Source organism: Acomys russatus, chromosome 15 (genome assembly GCF_903995435.1).
Source record: "Acomys russatus chromosome 15, mAcoRus1.1, whole genome shotgun sequence".
Taxonomy (NCBI): domain Eukaryota; kingdom Metazoa; phylum Chordata; class Mammalia; order Rodentia; family Muridae; genus Acomys; species Acomys russatus.
The window spans coordinates 57,112,485-57,126,792 of NC_067151.1; the positions used below are offsets into that span (position 1 = coordinate 57,112,485).

General features: G+C 41.9%; 1 protein-coding gene and 1 pseudogene across 1 annotated transcript in view; both read right to left on the minus strand.

Annotated features, from left to right (window-relative positions):
* Mnd1 (meiotic nuclear divisions 1) overlaps positions 1-14,308 on the minus strand; it is a 57,623-nt gene that overhangs the window by 29,398 nt on the left and 13,917 nt on the right. Inside the window, exon 4 of the mRNA XM_051156846.1 lies at positions 13,584-13,732. Within this exon, the coding sequence (XP_051012803.1) occupies positions 13,584-13,732 (149 nt within the window). The remainder of the gene's footprint in view (positions 1-13,583; positions 13,733-14,308) is intronic.
* LOC127199593 (single-stranded DNA-binding protein, mitochondrial-like) lies at positions 6,408-7,927 on the minus strand (annotated as a pseudogene).

Here is a 14,308-nt window from a genome sequence, read left to right on the forward strand (position 1 = left end):
CTCTAGCAGCTTGCCCACAGCCCAGGCTATGGAGGCATTTTCTCAATTGGAGGCTCCCTCTTCTCAGAGGCTTGTGTCAAGTTGACATAAAATTAGACTGCACAAAAAAGAAATGTTTTCTTATTTTATCCAAAAGAAATAAATAATATTTTAATTTTTAAAACATTTTTGTTGCTCTGAGACAAGGTCTCATTACGTCCCACTAGCCTGGAACACTGAGAAAATAGCCTGCCTCTGCCTCCCAGGTGCTGGGAGTAAAGATCTGTGGCACCACACCTGGCCCTGAGTAACATGTCTTCAACACTTTTATACAATCTTTAGCTGCTTTCCCAGCTCTACCCCCAAATAACCTCTACCCCCAAATTACTTTAGTTAGAAATTGGATTTGAAAATTCAAAAATAGCTCCTTAAAAAATCTATACTTAATTTTCATTTCATTTTATGTAGACTTGTACTGTGCCATTTCAAAAAATCAGTTACCATCTCACTTGTTCACAATAAAGTATCTAGGAGGGCTGCACACTTCACACATTAAACTCTCAGAGAAGAAAGAAAGCTGTTACCTGCTGCCAACTCTACACATGTCTAATTAGGTAATTAACTAATGTGTTCATCTTATTTAGCTTAAAAGCAGAAAAATTCCATGTGAAAGGCAGTGAGTATGGAATATCTACTAGCATACTGCTAGAAAAGACTGACAAATTTCAGAGTACTCCTGACCCCTCAAAATTATCACTCACGTGAGTCTGTGAGTAAATAATTAACCACAGAAAATCCCCAGCACCCAGTTTCTACCACATCTTTTACTATAAGTTAAGGCATCTCAGACTTCTTTGCTTGGAGAGAAGCCTTCTTAATGTACCTTCCAAGCCTCTGTAACTCTGGAGTCATTACCACTTAGAAAGCGATTGAGTACTGCATTAATTTAATTTATTGGCTGAGAGGCAACTGACGTTTCACAGTAAAAAGTCTAGCTATATGGAGGAAGATTAATATTTAGATACCAGTCTTGCTTAAAATTCAAAAGCAGTATGTTTAGATACTGGGACATCTCTACTTTTCAATATGCAAGCAGGAAGTGGCACCAAGCTCCTCTTAAACTTCTCCAGGTTCCGGCTCTGCAAGCTCACAAGCCAGTGCACAGGCCAAGCAGACGCTGTCACCCGAACAGCTGTGCCTCTCCTAGAGAAACTGTCTTCTCCGGTTAGAACAAAGCACATGTAGGGGCAAGTTTCTGAGCCAAAACAAGCTTCAAGGCTTTAAATTTAGCAATAAGATCCAGCCCTTCAAGAAAGATTCCAATTTATTCTTTTAAAAACCTCCATGTTAAAAAAATTAATATTCTACACCCTGAAGGATATTACTGAAGTAATTTTAAATTTATATGTCAATTCAATTCAGGAACAGGGGACTGCTCCAATTAAAATAATATATATACATGTTTAAAAACATGGAAATTATTTATAAAATAACCAGACACATTAGCCTTAAAGTTAATAATTATGTAAAACATGCAACGGATGCAGCTGAACTCAGTCAGTGACAAAGTGATTGATATATTTGTTTAACAGTTAGCATATCTCTATGTATCTCAGTTACTGTGTTACCTGCTGGCAGCAAAGGATGAGCAGGCTGCAGTCCCTCAAAGAATATCTGCTGTGGTTCTGGCTGACATAAAGGCTTCTTCATGCCACAGGGGAAGTGCAAATACAATAACAGTGGTGGTCAATGCGTCAACAGAGTTTCTAGAATGCACTCATTTACACGGGAAGACCTACTATCAATCCTTTTTCCCTTTTGTATTTCAGATACTCTGTTAAATGGAAGTGAGTAACACAGCACCACCCTTCACGGATGTATGCTGAGAACAGGGTATGGAGCAGGATGTGTCAGTGTGATGTGCGGTCGCATGTCTTACTTTTACGTCCTGCCCATCAGTCATAATGCTTGCCGTGGCAAATATTCATTCACTGAACTGAGTGAATTCCAACAGAGGTAATGCCTGCTTTATTAAAAATATTTCTAGTTATCTACAAATTCCCAAAGTAATCTTAATCTTTATAGACTCTATTTTAGCTGTAAAGACCTCTATATGCCTATTATAAAACACTTGTCAGGGGGAAGAAACCCTCCAAACTAAGAACATACCTTAGTGTCTCCCAAACTAACACAACAAAATCTAGCTTCATGTTCTTTTCTTCTTCAGAATGAAGTGCTAATTACACACCAACTCCTAGAAAGCCTGGCCTGAGCCAGCCTCTGAACCAAAACCTGAATAAAGAATGACAACAGCTTGGTGGGAAGGATGTCCTAATTCTCACTTGTTAGTTTAAAAACTCCGTTAAAATCTGCTGTATAGCTGCTGCATACTAATTCTTTTTTTTTTTCTTTTCTTTCTTTTTTTCTTTTTTTTATTTTTGAGATAGGGGTTCTCTCTTCATAGCCCTCGCTGTCCTGGACTCACTTTGTAGACCAGGCTGGCCTCGAACTCATAGAGATCCGCCTGTCTCTGCCTCCCGAGTGCTAGGATTATAGGCATGTGCCACCACGGCCAGCTTCTTACTAATTTTTATTTTAAGAAGGCACACGTTTTGCCACCTTGATCACTTCAAAGTGTACAACTCTGCACTGCTCAGTGCAGTCACAATCTCCAGAGTTGCTCATCCGCAAACTGATGCCTACACCTGTCCAACATGACCTCCCACCCTTCCAGACCTGAGCACACTCAGTTGCGCTTTCTGTTTGAGTCTGGCCACACTTCACATCCAGTGCAAGGGCAGTCACCACAGGGCACCCCCGACACTGCAACACTCCTCACTTGGGCACAGACTCTCTTAGAGACCAGGTAGGGAGGATGGAAGCATGGTGAGACCCTGCCTGACGGCCTGCTGTGCCTGACTCAAGTTTCCTCCATGTCATGCCATGTGTTAAAACCGCCTTCCTCTATAAGGCTGAAGGCAGGGATGATAATTTTAAGGATTAATTTCAAGGCCACTCTTGACTTTTAACAATTATTTTATTTTGTCTTTTATTATATTAAGGAAGTCTATCTGCACATGAACCTAGGTGCCCTTGGAGGTCGGAGGTGCTGCAGCTCCTTGGAGCTGGACTTACAGGAGGTTGGAAGCCACCAGGTACAGGTGCTAGGACATAACGAATTTTTTTGTACAATCAGAATGAATTCTAACTGCTGCGCTATCTCTCTCCATCTTTTAGGACATAGAGAAGTGTCACTTCAGTGAGGAGTCCTTTTAGGCTACATATAGAGCCGTCACAACGATAACCTGTAAGGGGGAATCTAGTCATTTCTACCTTCACTTGAGCTAAAATAGCTGCTTCTGGGATCAAGTACCAAAACATGTATTTCAAAAGAAATAAGATAGAAATGTGCCTTGCTATTCTTGGCATCTCTATAGGAAGCTTTTCTTGCCTACTAAACACTTTAACTGATGGGACTGCAACTGCATCACAACTACTTAAAAGGGGCTAGCTTAAAAAATATTTCTCCAGTCCAATGCAGATATTTATTTTAACTTTGTAGAAAAAAATTACCATACCTCAAATTCTTTTTGGCAAAATTAGTAATATTTAAACTATATTAAGGAGGGGGAAGGAAAGTAACAACACTGTCTTCTAAGCTTAAAATCTAACTGTTGTAACTAACCGTTAGAAAAAAGAAAGTAAATTTATTCTATTGGGAACTTTTGTTTCCTCTGCTTAGTGTACATGACAAAACCAACCACTGAGACATCCCATAATCGTATGACCTCAATCTGACTTCCAACTTTGTTCCCACGACCATATAACAAAAAAGGTCTCTGCATATTCTTTCTCAGCTAACTGTCAACTACCCACTGAGTGTAACTGTTGCAGTTTTCTTTTAGCAGCATGGGTCACAGAGTCAGATGCACAGATTCAAATCTTCCTTTGCCATCTCCTAATACCTTGGGCAAGTTATTTGGCCTCCCTCAGTTTTCTGATATGAAAAGCATAGCTAATAACGATATTGATGCCTCATACAAGAATGAGAATCATAGGATACACAGCACGGACAAGCTCTTAACTAAACCCCCCTAAGCAGTCAGCAACAGCCCTCGGTTCTGCACATGCCTCCAACTTGCATTTAAACCAGCAATTCTCAACCTGTGGGTCATGACCCCTCTGGAGGGAGCATGTCAGATGTTTACATTATGATTCGTAACAGGAGCAAAATCCCACTTATGAAGTAGCAACAATATAATTATATGGTTGAGAAATTGTATTAAAGGGTCACAGTATTAGGAAGGTTGAGAACCACCGATCTACACCTACCCCATTTTACAGCTCAAAGCAACAGTTTCTAAGAATTCTTTGTTAACTACACATATTCATGAAAGCCTTGTCTTTGGATGTGAGATTACTCGCTTGGGTAAAGTCACTTGCCACCAAGCCTAACTGACCACCTTCCACACGGTGAAAGTAAAGAATTGATTCCTGTGGGTTGTTTTCTGATTTCCGCACACGTACACCCCTACACGCCCAAATGAACGAACAAACAAACAAACAAATGCCATTAAAATTTTAGGAGAAAAATTTAAGAGAATGCACAGCAAAGCTTAGCATTTGCCAGTACCATTATACAGGTAATTTTTCATAGTTTCTTGTTAATTATCTCCCAGGAAGCTAGATAACCATGCCTTCTCAAGGAAACGGCAAATTCTCCAGGCACAGAGCACCTTTCCTTTATATTCAGAGAACTTACAACAACACATGGCTGCAGCAGCGCACAGCGAAGCTCCGTGGAGTTAACACATGCCACACACAGCTGACAGTTTGTTATCTTAGGAAATGTTGAAGTTAAAACAAATTATAATCATGAGTCCATCAGATTGTCTTCAATGGTGATCAGCATACATGGATCGAAAGGCAAAGGAGAAAAAATACACTTCCTGATTTAATTTTCAAATTTACTACAAGACTGTCTATCCTCAAGAGACAAGCACATTCCTGCACGTAACTGGAGTCACTGGCAGAACAGGAATGACATTAAAAGGAAGGAAATGAAGAGCCACCCCCACCCCATCCCACCCCACCCCACCCCCACGCCAATCTGGAAATAATTAAGAAGAGACTCAAAGGAAGCTAACATTAGAAGTTGGCAACCTGCAGAAGAGCCGACCCTTCACTGCAGCCGTGGATGTGGCCAATCCGCAGGAACCGAGGCCTGTGCTGATGTAAATCTCACATATCAGCAGCAGCACCCCTTCAGGCTGTTCACCATGCACTGCTTTTCACTCACTCCCTGTACAGACATCATACTTAGCACAGGCCACAGTATTTTTCTTACAAAGCATGAACAGTGACTTCTTCCTTGTGAATGACTTCAGTAAAATGCAAGCCTGCAGTTATTTGCTCTGATTTAACAAATAAGTTGACAGTCCACACTCCTGGGTGAGCCATAACTGATCTGAATGTGTGGCCACCATATGCAAAACCCCAAAGTAGCAGGAACCGTATGCATGCTTCACCTTCACCACAACCGAGGAAAGCAGAGAGGCCTCTCTCACAATGGGAGAAAGCAAGTCTCCAAAAACCTGAAGAAAAGCTTGCTTGAGAAAAAAAGGAACAACCCCCCCTGATGTGGGCCAGAACAGTGCTCAGAGCAGGAGCGGGAGCGATGCCCACAGTCAGCATGTCCGGGCTCTGACTTACACAGGCACATCAGGTCCAGCTTCCACCTCTGGCTTCTAAAAGAAACTAAGAGAGGGGTGGACCCCAAACTACACTGCATGTCAACTCTCAGACCAGCAGGACAGGAGCATATTGACAGCAGATAATTTGTTTGCTGATTTGGTAAATGTGGCTTATATGGTTAATCTCTTCCTCACACTGTGGTCCAAGAAAACCAGACCAGTGGGAGTAAGAACACCCCGTTCTTCAATCATTCAACATAGACACCAATTACACTAAATTTTGAAATAGTTGGATTCATAGTAGTAGCAAGACAGTCTTGCTTGCTTTTATTAAGATTACTCAAGTATGAATAAATTAATGAAATATATTTTAAAAATTACTCAAGTATTCATATTTATTACTATGAGTTATGGTAAGTTTAGAATTAAAGCATACTACATTTGGCTATTTTCATTTAGGTAAGGCATTTCTGCCTTATACTATTGGCCAAGAAATATGTAATAAACACCAGTGTCCCCAAGTTAGACAGAACTGATCACCCACAAGGCTCAAGTGCTCAGTAAGTTATTTGTTGAATGAAGAAAATATAATCTTTATTCTCAAGTAACAAAAATCAATTATGACAGCAAATTTAATCTCACTGCTCCTACCATGAAATATAAATGGTCTAACACACTAACTTAAAAGACAGAAATTGTCAGCTTACATAAAATGCAAAACCCAATTATAAATTCTTACAAGAAACACACTACGAGTAGAAAACACAAAAATAAACGTAATGTGGAATACATTAAGTAAATCTTAACTAAAAGAAGGAGTTTCTTTGTAATTGGCCCTTGTAACCATGGGTTTCACATACATTGGTTAGATCAACTAAGGATTAAAAATATTTGGGGAAAAAGCTTCTGTACTAGGAATGTACAGACTTCAAATTTTTTGTTGTTGTTGTTGCTTTTGTTTTTTGAGACAAGGTTTCTCTGTGTAGCCTTGGCTGTCCTGGATTTGCTTTGTAGACCAGGCTGGCCTCAAACTCAGTGATCCACCTGCCTCTGCCTCCCAAGTGCTGGGATTAAAGCTGTGCGCCACCACATCTGGCTCAGATTTTACATTTTTGTCATTATCTATAAACATAATATATAGGATTTACATTTATTAAGTAATAGTCTAGACATGACTGTGGTAAGCTGCATTCTGGAAAGACCCACAGGTAGGCAAACCTCTGGCTAAAAGTTACAGATGTGAGGTCCTTAGCCCAAGAGCCCTCAGAGCCTGAGTCCAGTAACCGAAGGACTGTGCTTAGAAGCTACATCCAGACAGACTGCAGCCCTGGCTGCATCAGTGGGACTAACAGCTGCCAACGAGATCTTGAGCCAGAGGTCCTCACTCAAACCAGGCCTAGTTTTCAGATCTACAGAAATCGGGGTGTCAGTGTTTGCTCCTCGAAGTTACAGTGTCTGTGGCTACACTGTGTTTCTACTCAGTAAAAGACAGCTAACAGAAGATCTAACCCAGATTTATAAAAAGACTGCAAAGCAACTTACTTATTTAGAATATGCTCAAAAACAAGTAACAGAGTAATTAACAAAAGCAGAGTTACATAAAGGCTTAATTTCCTCAAGTAATATGGAGTCTAAAGATAAAGTGCTCCAAGGCTCACACAGCATCTCAAAACCCCTTCCAACACCCAAGATGTTCACTCAGGCTCTGCCATTGTTTGGATAAAGTCTTTGGCCTGTGCTTTTTCATATATGTAATTTTTATTCATATATATATTTATATATACGTATTTATCCTTAAACTATAAATTATACATGACCAAGGATGAATCATGCATTCTATGCCATTCCTTTCTCTCATCTGGTCACTCAGAAATATAATGTTATCAGCTGTGACTGTTGCTGCTTGCCACCCCACATTGTCTGCACCCATGTGGTCACCACAGTCAACTTTCCCTTCCACACATATATGAGTCTCCTTTTGATATGACACATCTCTGGTTGAAAAATGACTGATATTCTGTGCCATGCTGTCTTTTCACTGACATCGCCCATTTTGCCACATCTTACTTGTTGCTATAGAAAGTATCATGACTGGTTTGTTTTGTTTTGTTTTTTTCCTTCCACCTGTCTCACTTGAGCTGCACATCCAAGAAATTGAAACAATTCAGAGACTGTTCAAGAACCAAACTGTTGGCAACTTCTGACTCATGTCTCACAAACTGACGTTTTACCTGTAACACAAGTCTTTAAAACATGGCCTCAGTTTTGCTTACAACGTAATCTTTAGGCTTTTCCTGATACCTAGCCTCATGCTTCTAATTTAGCGTCACTTTATGGTCATTTTCAGAGAGAGAAAGAAACACACACACACACACACAGAGAGAGAGAGAGAGAGAGAGAGAGGGAGAGAGAGAGACAGAGACAAAGAAACAGAGAGACAGAGACAGACAGCCTTTATAAAGAAAATTTAAACTTTTCCAGGAAGTTTGAAGCTACTCTTCTGCCTGCCTTATCTAGGGAAATGTGCCCGTTTTCGGTGCACTGTCCCCTCAACAGAGCACATGCCACATTAGTACAGATGAAGCAGACCATGTTCCTCAGGACAGCAGCAGTGCACATCAAAACCACACACTGCATTTGTGGTGAGACCTTAGTACAAGCTTAAAGGGCAAGCGCCTGTGAGCTAGGGAGTTTGAGAAGGTTTCTCAGAGGTGTGAGAATCTGGCTTAGAACAGATGAAGGAAAGTGAATTCGCAAAAGTGATAAAAGCAAGAACAAAATCAAGACAGGAAAATTCAGTAAAGTTTAAAAAAAAAACCATGTGCTGTAGTTTAGACCTTGCCACGTGTGAACAGTTTGGATTCAAGGTGGGACTACAGGAAGGTGGTAGACCCTTAATAGGTGGGGCCTAATGGAAGGAAATGAGGTCGCCGGGGGTGTACCCTCCAAAGGCATTGTGGGCCCAGGCCTTTTCTCTTCCTGTTTGCTCCTTGAGTCATGATACTTTTGCCATGAGACATGTGGGAACACATACTATCTGCTGTTTTACAGCTGGCTTATTTCGCTTAGCATATCTTCAGGGCTCGTCCTCATCGTACTGTGCAGCAGAATTCATTCCCTTCTATGACATTTGGGCAGCTACCGCCTTTACTATAGAAAAATAATATTCTCCTCTGACCATGGATGACAAAACCTCTTTAATATTGTATTTTCAAATCTTTGGATACAACCAAGAGATGCACTTGCTGTAAATGTTCAAGGAACTAAAATATGGTTTCAACAGTGGCTGTAGGACTGGATGAGTTGTCTTTCTCATGTGAAACAACAAAATCTGACAAACTCAACTTGAGGAGGGAAGACTCATACGGGCCCACAGTTTTGTGGGTTTCAGCCCATCGAGGTAGGGAGGCATGGTACAGTAGCTCCCTCTGTGGTGGCAGGAGGCTTGTAACACCATAGCATAAAAGGAAACAAAGAGACCAAGGCTAGATCCAGGAACTCAATCAGCCTTCAGAGGCTGGCCCCTGCTGGTCTACTTCTGCCAGGTAGGCTCTTCCTCCTGAAGGTTCCAAAGCTTCCCAAAGACTCTACCAACTAAGGAACAAATGTTTAAAACATGAGTGTGCTGGGGACATTTCAAGTCCAAATAGTAACTACTACTGCACACTTCAACCCATGGTGCTTGCACATGTATGTAAAAGACGAGAGCCAGAGCAACAGTTATGCTCTTGCCTCACTCTCCCATATGCTGGGAAGGCAGGCATACACCGGTTCCCTTTTTGTTTTCTTGTTAGCCAACCCAGTGACTACCAGGTAGCTTCTCATGGTAGGCCCTATTTCTTAACCTCCTAGTTGTCTGTGTTGATTCTAGGCCTCTTCTGTTGGTCCGTTCTGTTCTCTGTCGTCAGAAAGGTACCTGTGATCATTTATTCACAGCTAAAAGCCTTTGCTTCCATCTCTTGTACGCCTAAACATACAACAAATATATCTTAAATGTAGCCTTGGCCTAAGCTGGGTGGCGGACGTGACCGCCCTTAATCCCAGCATTCCATTTCTGAATAGTGTGATCACTTGGGTGATCATGACTGGTGGCCTGAGGCGGGGGGGGGGGGGGGTTGGGGGGGAGAACAGTAGGGGTGATGGAGACCTTAGGCACTGGAGCAGAGGAGAAACAGACTTCTCCGAGAGGCAGGCTTCAATGAGCAGCTCGATTAATTGGGCGGAGCAAAGACTATTTAAAGCTTTGGGAAGTGAGTGGAGGCTTTTGTGATGAGTGTACATCATTGGCCAGGGCTAAGGTGCTGGGAATGCCTTATTTGCATGAAGAGGAATTCCAGGTGCTAAGGATAAGGGAAGTTAAACCTGTAACCTGGCTACCAAACTACATGACTACTACAGCAAGGGGCTGAAAGGCTAAGTGAGCCAGGATGTGCAGGCCCAGGGCAGGGAAGGAGTCCTGCCCCTGCCAGTGTGAGATTTTCAGGGTTTGGACATACCTCAACCTCACTTTTACTTCAGCCCGGCACCCCTGGTCCCATAGATCTCTATGAGTTCGAGGTCAGTCTGGTCTATAGGGTGAGTTCCAGGACAGCCAAGGCTACATGGAGAAACCCTGTTTCAAAAAACAAAAAAACTCCCTTCCCCCACAAAACAAAAACAAAACAAATTAAAAAATAAATAGACTCCCCTTACCTACTGACCAATGTTTCCCAGCCTCATCTTCTACAACCCTCCCACAACTGACTTCAAGGTCTTTGAATAATTAAATGAACAAAGGAGACAGAAAACTACCTTCAAAATTAGCCGCCTCAGATGCCTAGATAAGGCACTGCTGAATCTTTTCATCAGGAAAAAGCAGCACATCCGGAAAGGACCACAGGAGCCAAGAAAGTATCAACCAAAAAGCAGGCATCACAACATGAGGGCACTGCAGTACCTGCCTTCCCTTACCAAAACTGAGGAAGCATTATACACGTGGGCTGAGGAGATGACTCGTGCTAAGAGCATTTGCTAGGAAGAACAAGGGCCTGCATTCAGAGTCCCTGGTGCCACAGAAAAGCCAAGCACACCCGCACAGCCACACACACCTATAACCTAGAGTAGACAACAGACGGGAAGAACACTGCGGCCTGCTGGCTGCCAGCTCAGCCAAAACCCAACAAGCTTCTGGTTCAGTGAGAGACTCTGGTCTCAAGGGACCAAAGTAGAAAGAGGCAGAGTAGGACACCCAACATCCCGCTCTGGCCTCTGCACACAGACTTGCATATGCACATGCGCACATGTCAGGATTTTTTTTTTTTCCAAATAAGTTTTTTAAATGATGGATGTCTCTGATACAGCTGAGTATTTATCTTCATACACATTTACGTTTGGCAGTAGAAAGGAGGGGGCAGACTGGAATTAGCTGGACCCAGTCAAGAGTAGAAGTGTTGGAGAGAGGCCCATGCCAACGCAGGGCTTCCTCTTTATGATTTCATTTTAAGTTGACATTGTCATTCTATGTATCTCATCGAGTCTTTGCCATCTCAATAAATAAAAAAACCTGTTAACCCTAGTTTGTGTTTATTAATAGTTAATACCGTTTAAGATATTTTATTGTATCTTTGAGACCTTCACATGTGTTTGAATCATAGTCACCCCACAGCCAGCATCCTAATCACACGCCTGTAGCATAAGGAATCAGCTTCAAAGAACAGGTCTCAATAACGCTATAACAGTCATAATTCACAGGCATAGACTGTACCATGGAAACAAAAATAACATTCTGCCACACAGGACTTCCTCATCAAATGACACAGTATAAGGAGCTATGCAAAAAAGAAAAAAAAAATCCAGATAGCAAGTACAGAGACAACAGAAAATAGCAAAGCCACCTTGGCATCTTCAAATATACAATACCTCAATCATTGGACTGAAACAGAGACAGGATTTTAAGCAAAAGAAATAATAGCATGCAAATACAAGAGTTTTGCAAGCCGGCATTGAAGGAAGCAATGAAAAGTGAGCAAAAGACTAAAATAAATTACACATCCTCCTATACAGGTGGCATGTAAGTGTAAGAAGCAGCGCCACACCATGTCATCAGGGAGCTGCAAACAGAAACAATGAAACACTACCACATGTTCACTAACTTGCTAAGACAAACACAGCATCATCCAGTGGCGACGCCATTGTACCATGACAGGAACATTCTGCCTCCAGAGAGGGAAATGCAAAATAGTACATCTACTTTGAACGGCACTTTATGATTTCTTAGAAACAAAACACACTATTCATAAAGTCCAGAGGTGATAATCCTTGGAAATACCCAAATAAACTGGAAGCATACACTACACAAAAATATGCATACCAATGTTTAATAGCAGATTTCTTCATAACTGCAAAACCTGGAAGCAGCCAAGATGTCCAATATCTCAATGGATATATTAAGATACATTTAATGTGGCAAAATGTATTCATCAATAAGAAAACAAAGGCGCAATCAAGCCCCAAAAGCCTCAGTGAAACCTTAAATACATCTTGTTAAGTGTAAGAAGCCAATCGGTGAAGGCTGCCCATGTATCATTTCAGTCGTGTGAAAGTTCGAAACAGTAAAACTATAAAGACATAAAAGGTCAGCAGACTGAGGCAGAATTGAAATGTGAGGGTAGCCTGGGTTACAAAAAGATCCCATCTTAAAAAGAGAAAGAGCAGGGGTTTCTGGGAGCTGGCAGACTGGAAGGACAAATAAGCAGGGTAAGAAGAGTCTTAAGCAGTGAAACTACTGTGTCAGACACTGTAGCTGTGGACACTTGTCAGTATGCATTTGTCACAATCTGTAGCTTGGTAGCACACACTTAATCCCAACACTTGGGAGGTGAAGGCAAAAAAATCATGAGTCAAAGTCATCTTCAAGTGCAAAGCAAGTTTACGGCTGGCCTAAGCCACATGAGAACTTGTTTCAAATAAATGAACAAATGCATAAATATATCAACAAAACAAAAAAAGCTCACAATAAAGCAAAGCACAAGGACCGCCTTCAATCCATGTAAAAATAATGCCAAGCACAGTGGTGCATGCTTTTCAACCCAGCACTGTGAAGGAGGTGCAAACAGGAAGCTGCCTGGGACTCCGTAGCCAGCCAGGCTAGCCTAACTATTGCATTCTAGTCAATAAAACCCTGTCTCAATAGGAAGTGACAGCATTCCTGAGGACACCAAAGGTTGTCCTCTAGTGTCTACACAGTCACACACATGTGTGCACACACATACACACTATCTCTCTCACGGGCACGCATGCATCCATACACATAGGACTTGCACACACATGACTATATGTACACTCACCTTACACCTTTCCCATACACACATAAAAGAGAAAAAAAAAGAAAAAAACACCTAACAGTGAGCCCTGGACCTAAGAGACTCTAGCTAATATGCTGTCAAAACTAGCTTACCAACTGTAACGCAAACACACATTAACAATACGTGACACAAACAACACGGGCCCTGGGAGCTGAGGCGGAAAGGGGACGGAATAGACGTTCACTCTACCTTCTCATCAAGCCTCCTGTAACCAGATCCAAACTGTCCCTCTCAGAGTCTAATGGTTTTTTTAAAAGAACTAAAATACTAGAAAGTAATATATCATAGGAAAATTAAAGGTGAAGCTTCCTAAGGTCATTTTATAGTTCTATGTTGTTCTGTCTGAGGTGTTTGGGAGCGAAACCCAGGGTCTTGTGCTGGCTGGGGAAGCATTCTGCCACTGAGCCACACCCTAGACACACTGCTTATGAGGTGTTCATTTGCTTTAGGCTTTGAGCCCAACTACTCCTGCATGTGCGAGGCTTTAGGGGAACCCTGAAATGAAGGAAGTACTAAGAAAATCGCATCTATGTCACAAGCTCATCTCCTCCTAACTGCGGTGACTTACCTGAGAGTTCAGAGCTTCCAACTTGCGCTTCCTGGCATGAAGAGCTTTGCTCGGGAAGGCCCAGTAGTAATTGGAAGTCCCAATCCTCTCGCAGTCAACCATCCCATCATCCACCAAGCTCTGAAGGACTTCTTTTACTGACATAGCAGCTGGGGAAACGTTTACAGACTCATGTTAAGTAACATCCTAAGTGAAATTCAAAAGTAAGTAACAAGAGCAACACTTGCAGAGCACAGTACAATTAAATGCTAAACAACAACAACAAACAAACAAAAACCAGCAAAGTGCACCAATAGGCATCTACATGGGCATAACATGTAAGGTAACAGAGGCTCATAAAGGCAAACATCACATGTCCTTTCTTACCACAGATCTTATGTGCTTATGTGAAGTGAATGTGAGTAGAAGCCATGAAAGTAGAAAGGGGACACAAAGAGAAGAAATGGAGACTTTAAGAAAAGATGTACAGTTGGGCGATGGCGGTGCACACCTTTAATCCCAGCCCACAAAATGCAGAAGCACGCTGATCTCTGTCAGTTCAAGGTCAGCTTGGTCTACAGAGTGAGTGCCAGAACAGCCAAGGCTACACAGAGAAATCCTATTATTTCAAACAACAACAACAGAAAAAAAAGAAAAAAGAAAGAAAAGAAGAAAGGAGGTGCAAAGGGTACTAGGACACAGGTGACATGAAGGTGGACAGGCGAACACTGGGGGTGGAACATTCC